The sequence below is a fragment of the Stomoxys calcitrans genome, chromosome 4 (assembly GCF_963082655.1).
Source record: "Stomoxys calcitrans chromosome 4, idStoCalc2.1, whole genome shotgun sequence".
Classification (NCBI taxonomy): Eukaryota; Metazoa; Arthropoda; class Insecta; order Diptera; family Muscidae; genus Stomoxys; species Stomoxys calcitrans.
In genome coordinates this window covers 5113573-5137262 of record NC_081555.1, presented here as the reverse complement: position 1 = coordinate 5137262, position 23690 = coordinate 5113573, and the positions used below count along the sequence as shown (strand labels likewise).

The following is a 23690-nucleotide window of genomic DNA, read 5'->3' as shown; positions in this document are numbered from 1 at the left end:
GAAACACGACGCCGTTTGAGAAATGAGCGATTGGTATATTCACCTTCTAATTGTAGTGGTTAGAAGTACTACCTTCCCCTCATTATTTATTATTGCCTTGTCAATCTTCCTTAAACCAAAAATCAACAGGGCGCCAGGCACACTCTTAAGGGGATTTTTGTGGACATATTTCCACAATTTGCAATACACGGAATGGGGAGATTAATCTACTCCCCTTCCAATGTCAGTGGGTAACAATACCAACTTCCCTTTTTATGTACCTTGCTATGTCTTATTTCGTTGCACCAAACACTATCACCAGCGTTGGGCGCCAGTTTCACTCTTAGAATTGCATCAACCTCAATAACTCAACGTTACTGATTCCACCTAATAAATTGGTTTTCCAACCAGCATTTCCTCTTAAGTTCTTCTTCATTGTATTTCTCCAAAAATTTCTTCAAGTGCATGTCATTGCTTCAAGGGTTAAGGAAGGAAGATATGTTCTAATCTGACAATCATACATCTCTAATATTACAAGACACATGAGCTCATTGAAGGTTGAAGTAGTTTCCTCATTCACCAACCCATCACACACAAGCCAATGGCAAAAGGAAAGGAGACACCACACTCTATAAATTATCTCCAAACTGAAATTGCAAATAAAAAAAAAAAAAGAAACTATGATAAAGTAGGAGAAGTAATCATAGTGCTAGTGCTGGTACTCTGGTGCTGCTGCTTGAGCCAGCAAGACTTCTTATTGTAATAAGATCTGACCCTGTCATACGAACATGTTTTTGCCATTTTTCTATGAAAATTGTCATACATAGAGTGAGTAAGGCCATCATCTTGGCTTGAAATGTGTAAGTTTACGGGGGAAATTTACTTCTACTCCGAGTATAAACGTGTGGGTGGGTGTTTGTTGTGCTTTTTTGAATCCTATGCCCTGTTGTACTGTTGAGACACTTTAATCTTGAACATCGTTTGCTTGGAAGTTGGTTTTGGAACCACAGTTCAAGAGAATATAAGCCCCAAAAAGGCCATCATTATGACAACAGGGCACTAAGTGTTTATTTCTGTGTCCGTTTCAGAAGAATTGCACTACTTGAACATACAAATGCCCACACACACATACACAGAAAGAGACATAAATAAAGTTTCCAATTGTAAAAGGCCAGTTTGGACATTACAACAAACCTCCTAAGATGTCTTTGTGCTATGAGTTGACTTTAGTTGCCAAACACAAGTTGAAGAAATACTTGAATCTATGGTTTTAGCAGCAGCCAGAGAACATCTCCTTCAACATTTCCGCTATTGTGCTCAGCATCAGCATACTATAAACTTAAAGTAGGGTACATCACAATCACAATCAACATCATCATCATTCTCCTTCGCATCATCTTCATTTGTATTTGTCCATTGTCAAGTCAACACACACATTTTGTTAGCTTACAAGTTAGGGCGTATTTATTAAATTAAATCCAGCTCACTGGTCTGTCCTGACACAATTTTCTTTCTATTTGCAAAGCCTCGGCTCTAGCTACTCTTCTTGAAGCTCATCAAGAAGTACATTCAAGCATTTTCCCTTGGAAAACTTTTCGACTTGTTGTGCGCTTGTTTCTGCTCCAATTTTAAGTTATGTCCACATGCAAAAGTGCCTTCTCCTCACTCAATTCTGAATGGGAGTTGATGGTGGTTGCTTGTCGCTTGGCTGCCGTATTTGGATTTACTTATGCGTGCAGTTTCTTGGATAATTGTCCCATAATGAGGCAAAAGTGCTCCATTTGTATGCTATTCAGATGAATGCGGGCCTCACAAAACTTTTTGTATATCCACTAAACGGACCGCAGTACAAATTGATTTGCATGTTAAACTATTTGCACTCGAGCAATGACAACACCAAACTTTTTCACTTCTCTGTGGCTGACAAAAGATGTTGTCCGAGAACAAAACACACAAAAAAACAGCACCAAAAAGCAAAAGGACAATGCGGCATAGAGCTAGCTTTATATTATAGATCAACATGGAAACAGTCAGCCTTAACAACCAAGCAACTCAAGCAGAGAACGTAAGCAAAACTTTTGTTCGTGCAACAATACTATCACTGCATAAAAAGGTGTCCAAATGTGCCTCCGGGGACAAAATTATACCAAAGCCATTTCTATTGCAGCAATTTGTTCCTTTCAACTTTGTTCTCAAGCATAATTATACTATCGGAATATTCATGAGCACAAAAACATGTCAATGGTATCAGTACCCCAAATTTGCGTTTGAATAATTTGGAATAAAAAAAAGGCCCCACGTTGGGCGCCAGGTCTATTTCTATGGTAAAGTAATCGAACATTTAAATTTAAGCAAATTTGGGGGCCAATTTAGGGGAAGAGGGCGGCCCCCCATTTCCCTAATTTTTTCTCCCAAATATCTTTCATTTGATTCCCATATTGGTATGATTGTACGAAATGTCTTTTTGAGGCGGTTTTAGGTTTGGGGTAGCTTAGATACTTGGACCCAATTTTTAAAATGATATTCGTACTCTACTCCCATCTCATAATGGCCCAATCGGTCCACTTCTGATTTTGGGCGGTGCTGTTGGGGTAAGCTCACTCATGTTTCGTGTTTTGTTTCACTTTCAAACATCTACAGTTTGGTCAATATTTTAACCACGAATCGTCTTACAAACAAACAAATATTGCAAATTATTGAATTTTATCACAATGCGCGATCTGTTAAGAAAGTTCATCGCGCGCTTCTTCCAATGGGTACGTAAATAAGCAGAATTGTCGATTTCGGAGTAAAGATCCGCCAGAAGTATTGCAGGAGCTACCAATGCATCCAGAAAGTCACAGTTTGGTGCGGTTTATGGGCTGGCGGCATCATTGGGCCGTACTTCTTCAAAGATAATGCGAATCGTAACGTACCATGAGATGATATTCAACTTTTTTGCCAAAACGCAAGAGCTTGTCTTGCATGACATGTGATTTCATCAAGACGGTCCCACATGCCACACAGCACGCGTAACATTGGACTTATTGAGAGGCGAGTTTGGTGAACATTTTATTTCACGTTCGGAACGGGTCAATTGACCGCCTAGATCGTGTGATTTAATGCCTCTTGACAATTTTTGTGGGGCTATGTTAAGGCTTATGTCTAGACAGTTAAGCCCTCTTCAATGGATGCATTGGAAGACAACATTGAAGCATTAATTCATGAGATACCGACCGAAATGTTGGAATGAGTATGTCAAAATTGGACTAAGCGGATGGACCATTTGAGGCGTAGTCACGGTAAACATTTGCATAAAATAATCTTCAAACATTAAATTATATGGACCGTACTTTCGATTCAAATAAATATTTCATGCATTATTTCGAAATTTATGTGTTTTTGCTTTTCAATAACTTTCCTATGCAAATGCAAATTTTGCCCATGGACATTCCACTAAGGAACAGGGGCAAACTTCTCACATATCAATGAGTGCAGTCCGATTCAAGTTTAAGCTCAATGATAAGGGGCCTCCATTTTATAACCGAATCCGAACGGCGTGCCGCAGTGCGACACCTCTTTGGAGAGAAGCTTAACAAAGAATAGTACCTCACAAATGTTGCCAGCATTAGAAGGGGAAAACCATCGCTGAAAAAATTATTTTCTGATAGTTTCGCCAGGATTCGAACCCAGGCGTTCAGCGTCATAGGCAGACATGCTTACCTCTGCGCTACGGTGGCCTCCCCATGGTTAACTTAACGAATATACACACAGGTATAAATAATTTTGGAAAACAACAACTTTTGTCGAAAAAAATACGACGAAATTTGTTAATTTTCCTGCAACAATTTATTTTAAATTTCAATTTCAATCCAATTTTATAATTTTGCGTCGCGTGATTTGAGAACTCATGATTTCATGCTCGTTAGTCTTGCACGCATCCACTAGCATACATGGCATTTGCAGCCTACTTAACAACATGTTTTACCCAAACACTAGTTTAATGGTCTGAAAAGTGTATAACAGTTTAGATCAGTGTATAACAGTTTAGATCAGTGTATAACAGTTTAGAACAGTGTATAACAGTTTAAAAAAATGTATAACAGTTTTCAAAAAAATTAAATTTAGACCATAGAAACCATTTGACAATTCAAATATCAAATAATTATTGCCAAAATAGTCTTTAGAAAGTGTATAACAGTTCTCAGCAAGGGTAAAAATAGTATCAAAAAATGCCTTAAAATTTGGAGCGCACACTAGATTCGGTGCAGTTAAGCGCTTAAAGCGTTTTCACTTGTTTGTATTACAATATTAAGCATTGTTTGAGTTTGCCCCTGTTCCTTAGTGGAATGTTCAGGGGTAAAAATTTGCACTTTGCCTTGTTTGAGACTACTACTAATGTATGCTCCTACCATCTAAAAACTCACAAAAACAAATATACTCAATTTTTTTTAAATAATAAATTTTTTTGTCACTTCACCTATGCTAATTCATCATCAAAAACACATTTACTATCTTCTATTTCATAAAAATGAATAAAACATTAAAACATTTTTTTTGTATGCCTTTGATAGAGAGAGAGATCCTTGTGATAGAAAGGCAAACAAAACTAACAGGCATACGGACAGAAAAAAAAAACAAAACTTTTGCAATAAATTATAATGATTTTTATGCGCAAACAACATTTGGCCAGCTTAATTATGTTTATTTTTCATAAAAATATTTATTTGTGATTATTCATTGAATGACAATTTGTTTAGTTTAGCCACAATGTTTACTTATGCATGCGTTTTTCTGGCAACCATAATTAATTGAGCAAATGCCAAATTAAATATTAATCAATGTCTAAAAATGCAATTGAAAAAAAACACTTGATTTAATCACACACATTCGCCCTCTCTCTCTCCCTCACATAGACAAAAACATTTAACTAGAAATGAAGTGGAAAAATTAGTTTTTTTTTCCCCCCAGCATCGAAGGGGAAGGGGAGAGTGTGAAAGAGAAAACTTTGCCAACAAACAATGGTGATTGGTTGAAGGACGATTTGATATGAAATCCATTTTGACAGTAACACCTCAAGCCAAATGTTTTCTCTATGCTCGTTGTCATGGTACTTTTTTTCAATTTCTAAATAAGTTGGACCATAACGCTAATGTATCAAGGTTGGGTCAATTGAAAAACTTTCTTCTTCTCTTCATTTTCGCAATTTTGCAACTTTCTGGGTTTTTTTTGGTTTTTGGTTTGCTTTTATGGCAACTTACCTTGATCTGATGTCCGCAGTGGCCAATTCATTGCGGGGATAGGGTTTGGAGGCAGCCACTGCGGTCTCCAATGCTGTGGTATCGTCCAGTTCGCCCTCTAGCGTTACAAAAATAATCGAACCCATGGCCGTGTATAACAGTACCAATATCAGAACACCTAAAAGGATAACAAACAAACACGCACACACACACACACACAAACATTAAAAAGGGAAACGAAAAAGATGTAAAAACAAAGTTATGGTTAAACTTATCAGGTTTCTCCATTACACTTCCGTTTATGAATCATTAATCACAAATACAAGATGGGTGAGTGGGGGAACCAGAGTTGCCATAGCATTTGATTCAAGGAAATTTTTTGGAAAAAGATTTTTAACACAAAAAAAAAACATATGTATCTAGTTCCTCCCACATTTTGATCTCTCTTTGTGAGACAGCTCTTCTGGGGCATAAGAAAACAAAAAAAAAGATTAAAAAAAAATGCCATGCCTACCTGTGGCGGATATGCAATGTGACTTTGGTGCTTTGTGGCAGCCGCAAAGGCCCGAGGAGCCCGCATTTGCCTGATGATGATCTCGCTGTTTTTCACTTTTCGCCGGCGTGGAAAAGCACATTGAGGCTGTGGCCGCGTTGCTGGCGTTATTGGCCGCTATGGAGGCAGCATTCGTTTGTGGACCGCCAATGAATGCCGTTATGGGCAAAGGCGGTTTTTTGTTCATAATCGCTGCGGCAGTATAATAATAAACCCCAAATCAATTGTTGTTTATCGCTTACGCGTGTGTCTCGCTCGCCAGCAGTATGTGTTATGCTTAAGAGAGGCCAAAGAAACAACCACTCTCTCTCTCTCTACCTCTACCTCTCTCTCTCCTCGTTCGAAGCCAAAGGATATGGTTGCGAATTTTCAGTTGCCACACACAAAACCCCACATCATGGTTATTTGGCAAGACTTCGCTCGGGCAATGACTGGCACAATGAAACTTTCGCCAATGGGTTGTTGTTGAGGTCGCCAACGAGCTACGTTGCAATCTTCTCAGTTATGGCCTGTGGTAAATTTTCCGCAACCAGCCAGCCACGAGCTGAAAATAAACATAAAAAAAGCATAAAATTAGAAACTGTATCGAATACCAAGGCTAAAGTCTGTGGAATTTTTTTGGTAGTAAATTATATTCGGATTTATGAAAAGCTTTTTTGCTGCCACTTTGGTAAACTCCCAAAAGTGGGACGACTACGTTTAAGGCTTGGGCAACACACAGCAAAAGACCCAAATTGATTTGTTCTGTGCCAACCAACACGTAAGGCGGTAAAATATCTCAATTGATTGTACGATGATTGCGGGTTTAGTATTTCAAAGCCGTCCTTTTCACACGAACTTTGATGGATCCCCTACAACAGCTCTATTCACAATCCTTCACGCACGCACATTTAGATACGAAAGGTGTTTTAGACAACCAACAATCGAATACTCCGAAAAAGTTTCTCATCAACATGGAAGGCATAGTTGATATAAATTGAAAATTTGAATCACGGACTGTTAAACTTTTGAAATTGAAAATACGTGCTATTTTCATTGTCTGAATCAAATGTTCATAAATCTTTCGATTGAAAATTGGAAGGGAAATCTTATTAATTTGAAATAAAAAGTGGGGAAATTTTAAGTTTGTTATGTTTATTAACATGATGGAATTTAAATAAGTCCATGTTGCAAGCTACTACTTCTTCTACTACAAATGCATGACCAAAATATTAGCATTGTATGCAAATACATGTAAGACCATTCCATTAAGGAACAGAGGGTGTAGTTCTTTTATATCAATGAGAGCTTTGTATTTATGAATCCTAACCGTATGGGACTCCTTTATACCAGGATTCGATTCGATAGCGTTAATGAAGCCGCCAAGATGAAAAAGTGTCTCTTGAAAACCCATGTCCAAACTGAAACGCTATTGGACAACAAGGGAGTGAGAGCAGAAAAAACGGAGATCATGTTGAGACTTTTGATGAAAACCCATTTTCCACAGGATACTACGGGACTCACGGAGGCACCAGAATCTTGGAATAATGAAGTTGATAAAAAGGTCAAGGAAGCCTTAAGAAACTCCAAACCATTTAAGTCACCAGTTCCTGATGGCATATTTCCGGCGTTACTACAAAAGGAGGCCGACTATTTGGCGCCCCACGGGGCCAATATTTTTACAGCGTGCCTACGGCTAGCATATACTCCGTAAGTCTGGCTGGAGGCAAGGGTGGCATTTATACCCAAGCACGGCAAGGTAAGTTATGCGATACCAAAGGCAACATTTGTGAGGTACAATGTCATGTAAAACTTTTCTCCAAAGAGGTGTCGCACTGCGGTACGCCGTTCAATGAGTGCATTAGCATTAGTTAGGGAATAACCGCCGCCAAAAATCTTTTATGATGTTCTCCCCAGGATTCATACCTAAACGTTCTGCTATATAAGTTTCTAGCCAAGGCAATACAAAGTGTTGTCAGGTGCAATCTGAGATTTTCTTCGGAAAGTGCGACATTTTGTAGCATAATCGTACTCAGAAGGTTTTGACGTACTACCATCATTTGTGTTGTTTAATTTATGACAAAAATTAAACATGACAAAAAAAAAACCGAATTAAGTACAAAAGATGGTGCGAATATTAATCCTCCCCATACCTCTATGAACATACACCTAAGCCAGTAATCGGCTTGTTGTGCGCTCTAAAGAAATCGAATAAACTCATGAGTGCATTAGCATTTCCGTGTAATAAGTTTTTACAACTTTCGGCGTGGATTAACACGACAAGAGTACATTGATAACCTTAAATCTTGATATGGCTTTAAAGCACCTTCTGATTGTAGCACTGTGAAAACTGGTTAAATCAATTCAGTAGTGCCCGAAGCTCGCTCAAAGTCGATTTCCAAGAAGGTCGTTCAAAAACGGCCGTTGTACCAGAAAACATTGATGCAATGCAAGATCTTCATTTGCCTTACCCTGAAAAAGAGGCATCCTTGCGCATATCTACCACCAGCATACTTACGATATTGCATGAACATCTTGCCGTTTAAAAGTTTTGTTCTCTTTGGATTCCGCACAATGAGCTTAAACTATAAACGGACTACACTCATTGATATGAGAGAAGTATCTCCGGTTCTTTAATGGAATGTTTATGGAAAATTTAGGAGTATTTCATACTTTATGTTTTTTCTTCTATTACTACTCTCTTATTCTTCTGCCTGGGTCCTCTCGTTTTCACTCTCTCACTCTCACTGCCTCTTTCTCTCTCCCTCTCTCTCTACTTCTCTCTTTCTCCCTCTCTGTGTACCTCTCTCTCTTTCTCCCTCTCTCTCTCTTCCCCTCTCTCCCTCCTACTCCCTCTCTCTCTCTCTTTCCCTCTCTCTCTTCCCCTCTCTTCCCCACCCTTTTTCTTCCTCTTCCTCTCTCTCCCTCTCGCTATATTTCACCCTTTCTGCCTCTTTCTCCCTCTTCCTCTATCACCATTTCTCTCTCTCTGCCTGTTTGTCTCTCTCTCTCTCTCTTTCTTTCGCTCTCCTTCTCTGTCTCTTCCTTAATGGAATGTTCATGGGAAAATTAGGAGTATTTCATACTTTATGTTTTTTCTGCTACTACTACTCTCTTATTCTTCTACCTGTGTCCTCTCGTTTTCATTCTCTCTCTCACTATCACTGCCTTTTTCTCTCTCCCTCTCTCTCTTCCCTTCTCTCTCTCTCCCTATTTCTCCCTTTCCTCCTCTTCCTCTCTCTCCATCTCACCCTATTTCACCCTTTCTGCCTCTTTCTCCCTCTTCCTCTCTCCCCATTTCTCTCTCTGCCTGTTTTTCTTTCTCTCACTTTCTTTCTCTCTCCTTCTCTGTCTCTTCTACCTCTACTACTCTCCCGTCTATCTAATTCTTCCTTCCTCGCTTTCTCAGTAACTCGCCGACATATACACACAAATTCTTCAAGACTCTTCAATTTTCACTCCCTCTCTCTCCCTCCCTCTCTTACACCCTTTCTCTCTCTCTCTTCCTCCCTCCCTATTTCCAACTCTCTCTCTTTCTTTCTCTCCCTCTCTGCCTCTTCTACCTTTACGACTCTCTTGTCTATCTAATTCTTCCATCCTCGCCTTCTCAGTAACTCGCCGATATATACGCACAAATTCTTCAAGACTCTTCAATTTTTACTCCCTCTCTCTTCCTCTATTTTGCTCTTCCTCTCTTTCTCTCTCTCTCTATTTTGCTCTTCCTCTCTTTCTCTCTATTTTGCTCTTCCTCTCTCCCTCTTTCCCTCTTTCTCTCCTACTCTCTCTCTACTTCTTTCTCTCCTATTCTCTTTCTCCCTCTTTCTTTCCTAGTCCATATGTGCCTCTTTCTCTCTCTCTGTCTCTGCCTCACCTACTCTCTCTGTGAATCTTTCTCTCTCCCCCTTCTCCCTATTTCTTTCCCTTCCTCTCTCCCTATTTCTCTCCTCTTTCTTTCTTTCCCTCTCTCACTTTCCTTCTCTCTCATTATCTCGCTCTCTCTTTCTTTCTCTCTCCCTCTCTGTCTCTTCCTCTGCTATTCTCCTGTCTATCTAATTCTTCCATCCTCGCTTTCTCATTAACCGCACAAACTCTTCAAGACTCTCAATTTTTTTGTATTTTTAGACCTTTTCTCTTCGTCTTCGTTTCTTTCACCTGTACCACATTTTCTCTCACTCACTAACTTTATTTTATCCCCTTTCTAATTCTCCCTTTCCTTATCTCCCTTCTTAATCCACTTTCTGTTAATACTGCGTTTTCTCTTTACTTTATATTTTCCTTCTCTCTCCATCTGTCTCCTGCCTATCTAATTGTTATATCCTCGCTTTCTCAGTAACTCGCCGATATATCTGCACAAATTTTTCAAGACTCTCCAATATTCTTTATTTTTAGATTTTAGTCCCTCCGGTAACCATTTACATTTTTTTCTTCCTCCTCGTTTGTCTTACCTGTACCACACGTTTCTTTCACTCACTAACTTTCTTTTATCCCTTTTATCTATCTTCTTCATCCACTTTCTCTGTTAATACTGCGTTTTCTCTCTCCTTTATATATATTTTTTTTTTCAATTTTATCCCGTTCAGCATTTTTATCTCTTCATCTGTTTTTATTTCTACTTTAGTTCTGAATTTCTCATTGATTGTCCCACTTATTACCATCTAGCCCTTTCTTTCACTCCCATTCTTGTTCACTCCGTCTCTTTCTCTCTATTTTTCTTCCTTGCTCCCACCTAGTACGCCACCGTAGTGCGGAGGTTAGCATGTCCGCCTAGGACGCTGAACGCCTGGGTTCGAATCTTGCCATGAACATCAGAAAATTTTTTTCAGCGGTAGTTATCCCCTCCTAATGCTGGCGACATTTGTGAGGTACTAGGCCATGTAAAAACTTCTCCCCAAAGAGGTGTCGGCACGCTGTTCGGACTCGGCCATCAAAATGAGGCCCCTTATCATTGAGCTTAAACTTGAAGCGGACAGCACTCATTGATATGTGAGAAGTTTGCTCTTGTACCTTAATAGAATGATCATTGGCATACTTGCATTTGCTCCCCCTACCTGCTCATCTTTTAACACATTTTCTAGTTAATTTTTTTCCATTTAAGTTCCTGCCTTTTATTCGTCTGCGTAAATTTTTCAGCCATTGTTTTTCATATTTTCTCAATATCTCTCAAACTTCTCGTCTCAATATGCATTTCGCTCCATCCTCTATCACCTAACGAACACCTACTTTTTCCCTTCCCTTCTTTCATCCTCTATAGAATTAAGTTTACCACCTATCCCATCCTTTATCTTACTCTCTCCCCCTCCTTAACCCTTTTTCTCCCTTCCCCTCTCCCTTTCCCTGTATTTAGCTTACTCTCTCCCTCCTACTTAACCTTTTTTCTCCCTTCCCCTCTCCTTTTCCCTGTATTCCTATCTTTCCTCTCCTACTTTTTCTCTAGGCCAGTTCTATTTCGTTCTTCCTTCCCCTCTCCCTTTCCCTGTATTCCTATCTATCATCTCCTACTTTTTCTCTAGGACAGTTCTATTTCGTTCTCCCTTTCGTCTTTCTTCCAAGTTTCATTATCCTACCCTACTTCAAACTCTCGTCCAACTCTCCCCCACGAATATATCATATGAGAACAGGATCATTCGATTATTTTAGCTTAACACAAAACGGCCTCCTTCAATACAGTGTGCCGCTGAGCGTTGTCTTTTCTGAGAGAAATTCATTTGACCTCTGAAAAAACAGTTCTCGCACGATTTCAATTAAACATCATAGAAGAGCATACCAACCTCTTAGCTACAGTGTTCTCCTAAATAAGACGCTTTAGTGCTTCTGTGATTATAATAATAATTTTCTCTCTCTCTCTTTATCTCCCTCTCCCTCTCTCTCTCTCTCTTGTTAATCTTACTCTAAATAATGCACATAACTTAAATTGTATACCAGTTCTAAAGCAATTCAATTTGCTGTGAGACCTTTCCCATGTACCAATTAAACGATTCATTACATCCTAATACCTTAAGTAAACAGCTCATTGCAATAGTACCTCATGATGACATTTGCTAGTCCATTTTGCATTTGGTCAATAAAACGTCATTTGCCATACAAACTTCACGGCTACACTTAGTCCGTCATGTCAGTATGAATCCCAGCTAATGCTGTTATCCAAAGTCAAATCAAACAAAGAGCCGCTCACCCACACTCGCATTACGAGATGGACACATTGGCACCTCAGCACTGTCGATTTGCCCCTACAGTGTTGTGTGTGTGTGTGTGTGTGTGTGCGGTAGAACATTTTCAGCAGGATTTGCATTAGGTGACCAAATTGGGTGAAACTGTTTACAAACACAACCCCCTGACATCAACCACCATGTAAATGTGGGCAAAAATCATTGTCTCGTTTGTCGTCAATGAGTACACGAACATCAAATCAATAAATCCATGGCTATTTATGGGTGGGTGGTAGGTACTGTTTCAATGTTTGCAATGGTGGTAGTTGCTGCTATGGGCATGGTATTGACTTTGAATGAAATCAAATGCGATGACACAAAGCAAGAGGAGTATGGAGTGGAAGTGGAATTTCTCATCATTGGACTGGAGCTCATGTCATGCTGAGATTTATGCATCCTTTAATAACTCAATGCAGGATATATTTGATGCTATGTCATGCAAGACAGATTGTTGGTAATCAAATTTTTGCATTAAATTTTTCATTTTTATTTTGCCATACCTGGAGATTTTGCTTTCCCTTAAAACCTATGGTTAGGCAAAAGTGTTTCCCCACTGGAAGTGGAATGGGGAGAAAGTTATAGATATATGCATATCTGAAAGGAAAATGTTCTTTTCTCATTTTTACATTTCAATTTAAATTGCAATTGATGGGAAATGGTGCACAATGGGATGGAATTAAAAAAAATGGTTTTAAGAAAATTTCCTAATATTTGAATTTTTATTGAATGTTTGGGATTCCTAGAAGATTAAAATCATTTTTGGCCACAGTGTTAAGGGGTGAAAATTAACCCTACTCGTGATTTTGTTTTTTCTGTTTGTAAACATCTTAAAAAATGGATTCGAAGACGGCTTAACAATAGCAGTGTGTCTTTTTTTGTTATTCATCTATCATCCCTTTCATATGTGTGTGTATGTCCGTTTGTCCTTTCACCCGCCACTCAGTACCATTCATCTTTCTTATTAGGGAAACGCATTTTTCTTTTTGAAAATCAGCCCACTGTGCTGCAGCCTATTTTTATTATATGCGTTTTTCTTATACCTGGTGACAGCACGTTTGTGATTGCCTTCAACCAACACCGAATGCATATTGATCCAAGTTTCCATTTCAACTATCCCCTTATCCTCATTAATTTGTATGAAAACTATAAAATTGCATTGGGATGACGTCAATGAAGGAAGAACCAAAATCCTTGGCACAACTGATGAACTCGCTCTATATTCCAGCAAATGCCAGGACTTACCACCCACCCACTTCCATGTAAGACGTTTTAAATATTATAATTTGAGAATATACAACGCCTTGAGGCACGTTTGAGATCGTCAAGATTGAAGACGTTGCTATGGATACCTTACTTGTGTGATATGTAGCAAGGATATATGTGTGTGTATGTGTGTGTGGGTGGCTGCAAGTGAAGGCCTTACTCGGAATATTGTCGTGTGGAAGCATCAAACTGTTTTTCAATTTCATCTGCCACAGGGACATGAAAGAAATCACGTGCTCCTGCTGGACACAAAAATTGCTTAACAAAAGGCAAGGATATTTGATGGTCCCATATCAACGTTCTTCCCCAGCCTCCAATACACACACACGCGCACACACACACAAATTGAAACCTGTTTAAAAATTAAAACGAAAAGGGGAAAATAATAGAAAGTAAATAAAACATGGCAGGTAAACCAGACCAGCACCCCCACGCCCCACCCCCCACCAGTATGTTGGATACGTAGAAAGGATTCGTATTCTTAGCACATTTCCAGGTACCTGCTGTGCCCACAGCCCTTCAGCAGCAACTCCAGGACCTGGTAATGATACTGCTATTGCTGTTGCTGAAAGTCTTAATAGAGCCGATATCAAGATTTCATTGGAAAGACGGGCGCCTGTAAGCAGGCAGAAAGGAAACGTCTGTTATGGCCACACATATCACACGTTGTTTTTCGTACGTGATATGTAACAGTTGAACCGTTGAACTTTTTTCTTTATTTTTTTGTGGAAATAATCTCCCTCGCCCCCTACTTTTTTTACTCATTCGCTGCCTGCCTACAGTGGCCCCAAAATGCCAGAGAAAACAAACGAACTATAAGGACATCATGAAATATACATGCAAACAAACAAATGTCAATCCCTAACCAAACATACGCACACTCACACACACACACAGACCCACACCAAGGCTAAGTTGGAAAAAAATCAGCTATAATACGATCAGAGGCAAACGAAAAGCAAATCAATGAATGAAAGAAGGACACAAGGACAGAGCGCTGAGGTTGGGGATGGGGATGGGGATGGGGAGAAAAAAAAAAAACAGGAAACACAACCACCAAATAATACGACGTAAATAGTCCCAGTCCAATGCACAGATATTACTTTTGGCAAAGGCAAAGCCAACTGATTCATTTGTTCATTCATTCATTCCACTTCAATGACACAGTGTCGCCACAACAACAAAAACTTCCTATACGAGGTAGCATGAGAAAGGAAAATTGATACAACAAATCCATGCTGAGATCTTAAAGCATCGTTACAATATGTGGGTAGTTAAGTAAATTTTTCATAATCGACGCAATTGGCGTTAGAGACTTGGAAAAGGTTCTAACAAGCTTGAAGGTGAATAATAATTAACCTCGGCAGGGACGAATCTTTTATATCCTCCAACGTGGCTTGCATTTGTCAAGTTTAAGAAAAACAACTAAACGCGTGCTAAGATTTTTTATATGCTCCACCATGGATTGCATTTGTCAAGTTCTTTGAAGACCATAGTAGAAGTCATTGTGCATAATTTAAGCCAAATCGAATAAAAACTGCTCCCTACAGAGGCTCAAGAAGTAAAACCAGGAGATCGGCCTATATGGCAGCTATGTCAGGTTAGGGACCGATTCAGACGATATTGCGCCCTCTAGACGCTCAATAAGTCAAGACCAGGTTTATATGGGAGCTATAACAGGCGACGCAAACGATGTTATAATACTTCTAAGGGGCAAGGATCCGAACGAGCTCTGCTGAAGGGCCGAAAGATCTTGCATATGGCATATGACTGGGCTAAACCCAGAGGTCTCAATGTTAACCCAGAGACGACTAAAATATGCCAGTTCACGAGGAAGACGAAGGTGGACCAATTTAACGCACCACGTTTCCCCAACAAAACGATTTCGATATCTGACTTAGACTTGGACCGGAAACTGAATTGGAAGTGTCACATTCAGGAGCGTACTGAGAAGGCTCACAGATGTTGGGCACTATGTAGACGGACCGTAGGCTCGAAATGGGGCCTAAATCCGAGGATAGTCCACTGGCTCTACAGGAGCGTGATTAGACCAATACTTACTTACGCCTCAGTAGTTTGGTGGACTGCTATAGAGAAAAAGTGTAACATAAGGACCATACAACAGGTTCAGAGAACATGTTATCTTGGCATAGGCGGAGCGATGAGGACCACGCCCACTTGGGCAGATTATTCTAGATATTCGAGCCATTGACATACGGATTAAATGTGAGGCGGCTATGAGACTTAAGGCGATGGGAGAATGGATTGAGGATGGGAGCAGCTCATACCATCATCGCGGTATAATAGAGGCGACGATAGGAAACCTGGAAGGTAGGGAAGAGGTTTCCGATCGCATACCTGAGATGAACCTTGAAGTCGAGTGCGAGGCACTGCTGCCATCTTAGTTGTATTGGCATCTAGAAGGTCATGTTACACGGATGGATCAAAGCTAGAGGACAGAGTGGGCCAGGGGGTTTACATTGAGAACCCAGGGACTGAGATCTGTTTTAGACTGCTTGACCATAATACGGTCCTGCAGAATGCGTGAAGTGGTCTGGTGCTAACGCGAGAACGTCCAGTTTGAACATCTTTACCGACAGTAAAATGGCCATAAGGGCAATAACAACCAGGACGGTAGGGTCACGAACAACGTGAAGACGTCGTGTGTGAACATCTTTACCGAGAGTAAAATGGCCATAAGGGCAATAACAATCAGGACGGTAAGGTCACAAACAGTCTTGCAGTGTAAGAAGGACTTTAACGCCTTCTCTGAGGATGGCAAAATCCGCAAAGTTTGGTTGCCGGGCCATAAAGGAGTAAGAGGAAATGAAAGGGCAGACGATTTGGCGGTGAAGGCCAGAGGACTGCCGTCAATAAACTTGGTTAACCCGAAGCCTTTCGGGTCGACGCATTCCGAGTTAAGGAAGTGGGCGACGAATGCGCATGCAACATTGTGGAAGGCGAAAATCTTATGAGGAGATCCAAGTCGTGAGAAGACGAGGTTATTACTGAAAGGAATCAAGAAGGAGGTCAGTATAGCTAACACCGCTTTGTTAGATGCTCTTGCCAGGATTCGAACGCGTTTAGAGTCCAAGTCGGCAGATCGGCTTATATGGCATCCAAGGTAGTCTGATGTGATCCATATTCAATTCGGATATCGGGTGGCTCAATCACACTCACTGTTCTAAAATTTCGGTTCAATCGGCTTAAAAATGCGGCTTTTATGGCTTTTATGTAAGTTCCTAAATCCCCAGATCGATCCATATGGCAGATGTATGTAAATATGGCCAGATATGGACTATATTCGGTTCGGATATTGGGGGCCTTAGTACAACTCACTGTTCCAAATTTTACCGAAATGGGAAAATAAATGCACCTTTATGAGCTCAAGACCCTAAACCAGAACATCGACCTATATGGCAGCGATATCGAAATCTGATCAGATTTGACCCTTACCTGAATACAAAAGAAATAAGGATCTGTGGCAAATTTCAGCTCAATATCACAATTTCTGATATTGATATTCGATGTGTAACCAATTGAATGACTTCATAAATGTTTTCAAAATTTTCAATCATTTTTTATACCCACCACCATAGGATGGGAGTATACTAACCTAGTCTTTCCGTTTATTACACCTCGAAATATCGATGTAGGACCCCATAAAATATATATTGTTGATCGTCCCGACATTCTGATCCGATCTAGCCATGTCCGTCCGTACTACGGTCGAAATCACGATAGCGGTCAAACGCGTGAAGCTAGCTGCTTGAAAATTTGCACAAATGCTTAACATTAATGTAGGTCGCTGGGGATAGTAAATGGGTCATATCGGTTCAAATTTAGATATAGCTAATATATAAACCGATTTGCCGATTTGACTTCTTGAGCCTCTGGAAGACGCACTCTTCATCCGATTTGGCTGAAATTTTGCACATAGTGTTCTGTTATGACATCCAACAACTGTGTCAAGTACGGTTCAAATCGGTCTATAACCTGATATAGCTCCCATATAAACCCATCTCCCGATTTGATATCTTTAACCCCTGGAAGCCTCAATTTTCATCCAATTTGGCTGAAATTTCGCACGTAGTATTTTGTTATGACTTCCAACAATTGTGCCAAGTACGGTCCAAATCGGTCGATAACCTGATATAGCTCCCATATAAACCGATCTCCCAATATGACTTCTTGAGCCCCTGGAAGCCTCAATTTTCATCCGCTTTGGCTGAAATTTTGCACATGGTGTTCTGTTATGACTCCCAACAACTGTGGCAAGTATGGTTCAAATCGGTCTAAAACCTGATATAGCTCCCATACAAACCTATCTCCAGATTTGACTTCTTGAGCCCCTGGAAGCCTCAATTTTCATCCGATTTGGCTGAAATTTCGCACATAGTATTCTGTTATGACTTCCAATATATGTCCCAAGTACGGTCCAAACCGGTCAAGGACATGATAAAGCTCCTATATAAATCGAACGCACGATTTGGCTTCTTGAGCCCTTACAAGCCGCGATTTTTATCCGATTTGGCTGAAATTTTATGTTATGCGTTTCAAAAACTGTGGCAAGTTCAGCCCAAATCGATCTGTAACCAGATCGTCCCTTAAACGGAATGTTGATGGGCAATTTGAACTTTTTAATTTATGACCTAAGAAGTTAGATTACCACTAAGGCTATCCCCTATTAGCCTTTGGCAGTTATCCCCTCTTCCTAAACTAAAATCCCTAAAAAAATATAAATAATAACGCAGCACTTAAGCTCAAAAAACAAAAACTATTTACCTTCCATAGCATTACAAAAATAATTCCTTCAGTTCCAAAGGATTTAAAATAATCCAAAGCTCTGCCATGCTTAATTTTAATGAACTTTAAAAGCCTTAAGATTAGAATCATTACAACTTTTTTAAGGCTTTACACTGACTTCATTGCAAAGCTATGGGCCATATTGAATATGCTAATTTATTTCCCGGAAGGACTTCTGGCAAACTTCATCAACATCATCTTTGATACCCAAATCTAGAAACTAATTGAAGTTCCCCCTTAGGAAGGTTTTTTCACTTTCTTAGCCCCACCTCGCAGCCTACAACAATCGTGTTACCTTTAATGGGTTTATGACTGATGGAAACATAATCATATGTAGCAGTCTTACTGTTTGTTTCCTTTTTTTTCCCCCATTTTTTGTGTTCCATTTCTTTGGCCTTCACCGAACAAACTTAATCTTCATCTCAGGTATTTCTGTGTGTGGGCACATGAAGTGCGTATTGCGTGAAGATTGGCCGGCCGATGAATTCAGGGGATTACTTGCTGAGATATGGCTGGCCTTCATACAAATGGGCACTTTTCTTTCAATTCAATTGTTTTCCTTTTGGCCCTTATCTATTACAGCATACGAGTATCTGATATCAAATATAATTTATAAGGCCATTTCTTTAAGCTTTTTTACGGATGCTTAGCATCTACACCCAATACAGAAAACAAAAATGAGTCCTTTTTTCTCTCTCTGATTTATAAGAACCCCATGTCACTAAGAGGTAAAACTTGTTTCTTTTCCATCAACTCAACGCTTATAGAAATTGTTTATGGCAGCCCACCTGCCTGCATTGGTGGAGAAACTGCCGTAGGAGAATTTAATAAAGTTAAGCTGTATTTGAAATATGGGTTGCTTTTAACTTTTCACATATTTGAATCGGTTTATTTTCCTTAGTTTTTTTTTTCTTCTTACTTTGAACGAGTTTTTTGTTTTTCTGTTAAGAAAAGCTTATGTTTCACAAATTTTAACTTTCCACCCAAGCACGTTTTTATGTTATATAGGCAGCAGCAGCATTTGACCTCAAGATGTTTATCTAATCAGATAAAAGGAGCACCTTTTTTCCCCAAAAAACCAAAAACCAAAAAAAAAAACTTCGATAAAACCTTGGTCCGTTATGTGAGTTTGTATGCTTGGCCCAAGCTTTTATGTGCCACTCATGTTTAATGCTTTAAAAACATTACTCGCTTACAAACAACTCTCCCTCCCACTTTGAAAGAAATGCGAAAACAAAAACATCACACAAACCTCTGACAGCATTTACGACAGTATCACTGGCTTGTTACTTTTGTGTTATCCCTTCTCTTTTGGTGTGGCAGGATGGCAGTGTCAGAAGATGGTCAGCTTGAATGGAAATTTAAAAAAAATATGTGGTCAATATTAAATATTTGGACTTTGGAATATTTTTTGCTCGTACATATAAATTTGTTAGTGTAGTTAGCAGAAGTCATATTGTGTGACCCAGCAAACATTTTGGGAGGCATTTGCTACTATGGTGGAGAAGATGTAGCCTATAGCCATAATGAGGTTTATATACGAATACGAATAACAGCAGGAGCCGATGAATTGCTAGCTGAACTATTGTATTTAAGACCGCAGGTGACATTTTGGGAGGCATGATAAGTATGGAAGGGATTGCTGCTGGTATGGCTGGTATACAAAGTGGCGATAACGATGGTGGAGTGGATATAGCTCCTAGCCATCATGAGGTTTATTTACCAGTAACCCGGCTAAAGAACAACAAGGCAGCAAGAGCCGATGAATTGCTAGCTGAACTATTTAAGACGGCAGGTGACATTTTGGGAGGCATGATATGTATGGAAGGCATTGCTGCTGGTATACAAAGTGGCGATAACGATGGTGGAGAAGATATAGCTCCTAGCCATCATGAGGTTTATTAACCAGTAACCCGGCTGAAAAACAACAAGGCAGCAGGAGCCGATGAATTGCTAACTGAACTATTTAAGAGCGCTGGTGACATGCGTATGAAGCGTTTGGACCGGTTAACCTGCAAAATCTGGCCAGAAAAACGCATAGACGATGATTGGAACCTCAGCATACCAAGTCTCATACACAAGAAAGAAGGCAGGATATGCTTGCCCCAACATATGTAGTTGGCGCAAGCATATCCTGTCTTCTTTCTTGTGTATGAGACATGATATGCTGAGGTTCCAATCATCGTCTATGCGTTTTTCTAGCCAAATTTTGCAGATTCTTCCCATTACATACAGAAATCTTTCTACTATGCTGTGTGAGAGATTCGAATCTAAATTTTACGAGACAATTGGAAATAATAAATGAAGCTTTCCTAAACTTTCCAATATTTTCATGGACTAGAAAGACAATTTCGATAGTCCTATACTTTCAAAGCTATTTCAAGACATGTCTGAGTTTGGTATTCAGTTGTTGGTATCCTATAGTGGCAGTGACGAGGCTCTAATCAATCCCTTAATGATTACATAGTATATCTACCGAAAGAGGTTTTAAGCTGTAACCTAGCAAAAAACAACAAATCAGCGGGAGCCGATGGGTTCCCAGCTGAACTTTTTAGAAACAGACCAAACAAGGTTCTAGGCAGGATGGCAGTTTATCATAAGGTCTCTTTAATACCTTGCTAGATCAGATATCGACATTATGGGTCGTTCATCGGAATCAGTGTAGGGAACCCAAAGAGGTGTCGCCCAGTGGCAAGCCTTTCGGACTCGTCTATAAAAAGGAAAGGTCATACGAACGGGTATGAGACACTAGACACTGACGAGGGCCTTACCACCCTAGAAACGCGTCTGTCAATGGTGTGATACCAATTCCCCATTGCCTAATAGATGGCAATTTTTTTCTTTAATTCCCAAAAACAATTTTTGCTTCTTAACATACATTCTCGTAGTCATTTAAGCTTGACTAACGTAAAAAGTATGATTTATTCAAATGGCCGCCTCTAGTAGCCAAAACAAATAAACGAAGAGTTTCCTTAACATTGAGCTTAGACTTGTATTGGACAGCACTCATTGATAATTGAAAAATCTGTCCCCCGTTCCTTAATGGCATGTTCGTGGACAAATTTACATTTACATCGGAAGCAATAACTGCAGCCTTTGAAAAGTTCGAGTGAGAAAATGAAAGGGCGTCTGTAGAAACATTTTGTTCTCTACAATCTCATGGAAAGAAAACTTCAAAGACCCACACGTCCCATAATTCGACAAATCTATAGCAATACTATGGCCGCCGGTACCTTCGGCCAAGCGCTGCCGCCGAACATATCGCTACAACAGTAACAAATCCTATTCGGCGGGGGTATTTTTTTACGGATGCGTGCTCTGTTCAGAAAGCTCATCACGCGCTTCTTCTTCTTCAGCGACGAAGCTCATTTTTGGGTACGTAAATAAGTAGAATTATGGCTTTTGGAGTGAAGATCAGTCAAAAGCATTGCAAGAGCTACCATTGCATTCAGAAACAGTAACAAGTTGGTGCGGTTTATAGGCTAATGGCTTCATTGGACCGTACTTCTTCAAAGATGACACGAATCGTAACGTAACTGTGAATGGTGAGCCCTACCGTGAGATGATTTCAAACTTTTTTTTGCCCAAAATGCAAGAGCTTGAGTTGCATGACATGTCGATTTAACAAGACGCTGCAACATGCCACACAGCACGCCAAACAATGGACTTATTGAGAGATGAGTGCGGTGAAAATTTTATTTCACATTCCGGACAGGGCATTGGTCGCCTAGGTCATGAGATTTAACGCCTTTAAGTTTTTTTTTTTTTTTTGAGTGGCTATATTAAAGTTCGTGTCTATACAGACAACGTAAAGAAGCAAATTTCTCGATTTTGGAGTGAAGATTAGCCAGAAGCATTGCAAAAGCTACCAATGCATCCAGAGAAAGTCATAGTTTGGTGCAGTTTACGGGCTGGTGGCATCATTGGACCGTACTTCTTCAAAGATAATGCGAATCGTAAAGAAACTGTGAATGGTGAGCGCTACCGTGAGATGATTTTCATCTTTTTTTTGCCCTAAAATGTAAGATCTTGACTTGCATGACATGTGGTTTGAACAAGATGTTGCCACATGACACACAGCACGCGTAACAATGAATGTTTTGAGAGGCGAATTCGGTGAACATTTTATTTCACGTGTGGGACCGGTCAATTGGCCGCCTAGATTGTGCGATTTAGCCCCTTTAAACCATTTTTTGTGGCGCTATGTTAAAGCTCCTGTCTTTACAGATAAAACCGCTTCAATTAACGCATTAGAAGACCACATTGAAGCATTAATTCGTGAGATACCGGCCGAAATGTTGTAAAGAGTATGCCAAAATTGGAAGCGGATGGATCATTTGAGACGCAGTCACGGTCAACATTTGCATGAAATAAACTTCAAACATTAAATTATATGTATCGTACTATCGTTTCAAATAAAGATTTCATGCGTTTTCCTGAATTTCATGTGTTTTTCTCTGAAAACTTTCTTATGGCCTTAAAAAATTACCCTGTATAACCCATCTGGACCTCCGCAGAGCTCCATCAGAATTGGTTAAAAATTATATTGGGTTGCCCAAAAAGTAATTGCGGATTTTTTAAAAGAAAGTAAATTCATTTTTGATAAAACTTAGAATGAACTTTAATCAAATATACTTTTTTATATTTTTTTTTTTCTAAAGCAAGCTAAAAGTAACAGCTGATAACTGACAGAAGAAAGAATGCAATTACAGAGTCACAAGCTGTGAAACAATTTGTCAACGCCGACTATATGAAAAATCCGCAATTACTTTTTGGGCAACTCAATATATACCCTCCAATTAGTACTTATAGGGTATGTATAGGGTATTATATAGTCAGCACCGCCCCATTTTTGTCTTTCCTTACTGGTTTTTTCTTAAGAAAGTTGGCTTCATGTCTTTTGTTAGAATCCATAATCCATATGTTAGTTAATAATCATGCTTTCATTAAAGAAAAATTTCCCAATATCTAGTAAAATATCCTTAACCAAAGAAAATTTTTCCTTCAAAAAGTTGGAAAATGTTTAAATTTAGTTTTATATGTTTAGTTCAAATCTTTAAATCTTCAGTTAGTAATAGTACTATCATTTAGGAAAAAATCCTTAAAATAAAAAAAAAAACTATTTTTCGCCAAAAAAACAAATTTTGAAAATTTATGCCTTTTCTTTAGTAAAACTCTCAGCCATTTATGAAAATTCGTTTACATAAGCAAATTTTTTCTTCTTTTAAAATTTAAAATTGTGCATACGCTTAAGTAAAAATTCCTAAATATTAAGTAAAAAATCTTACACCAAAAGAAATGTTTCTTTATAAAAAGGTAAAAATCGCTTTAAGAGGTAGAAATCTTTTACCAAAGAAAATTTCATAATTATTTTCAAATTTTAAAAAATTGTCCATCTTTAAATTTAGGTAGGAAGTTTTTCTCCTTATTATATTGGAAAATATTGCATCTTTACATTTAGTTCCATATCGTTAGTTTGAACCATTAAAATACTATATATATTACTATCATTTAGAAAAATTTTCTTATTATCAAGAAAAAAATCTTTCACCAAAAGGAAATTTTTTTCTTAAGAAGTTGCAAAATTTCTTTTATTTCTTTTGAAGCTTTTATAAAGTTTTAAGCCAAGAAGAGCAGTAACCCCTATAAGCCATGAGTCTTCTTTATATGAGAAAAATCGATTCA

At 39.1% G+C, this 23690-nt stretch overlaps 1 protein-coding gene across 1 annotated transcript in view; it reads right to left on the bottom strand.

Moving 5' to 3' along the window:
* LOC106082961 (TWiK family of potassium channels protein 18) overlaps positions 1-23690 on the bottom strand; it is a 221478-nt gene that overhangs the window by 124353 nt on the left and 73435 nt on the right. Inside the window, exons 2-3 of the mRNA XM_059366847.1 lie at positions 5713-6295; positions 5220-5376 (exon numbers count right to left, since the gene is read on the bottom strand). Coding sequence (XP_059222830.1) covers positions 5220-5376; positions 5713-5938 — 383 coding nt within the window. The 5' untranslated portion in view covers positions 5939-6295. The remainder of the gene's footprint in view (positions 1-5219; positions 5377-5712; positions 6296-23690) is intronic.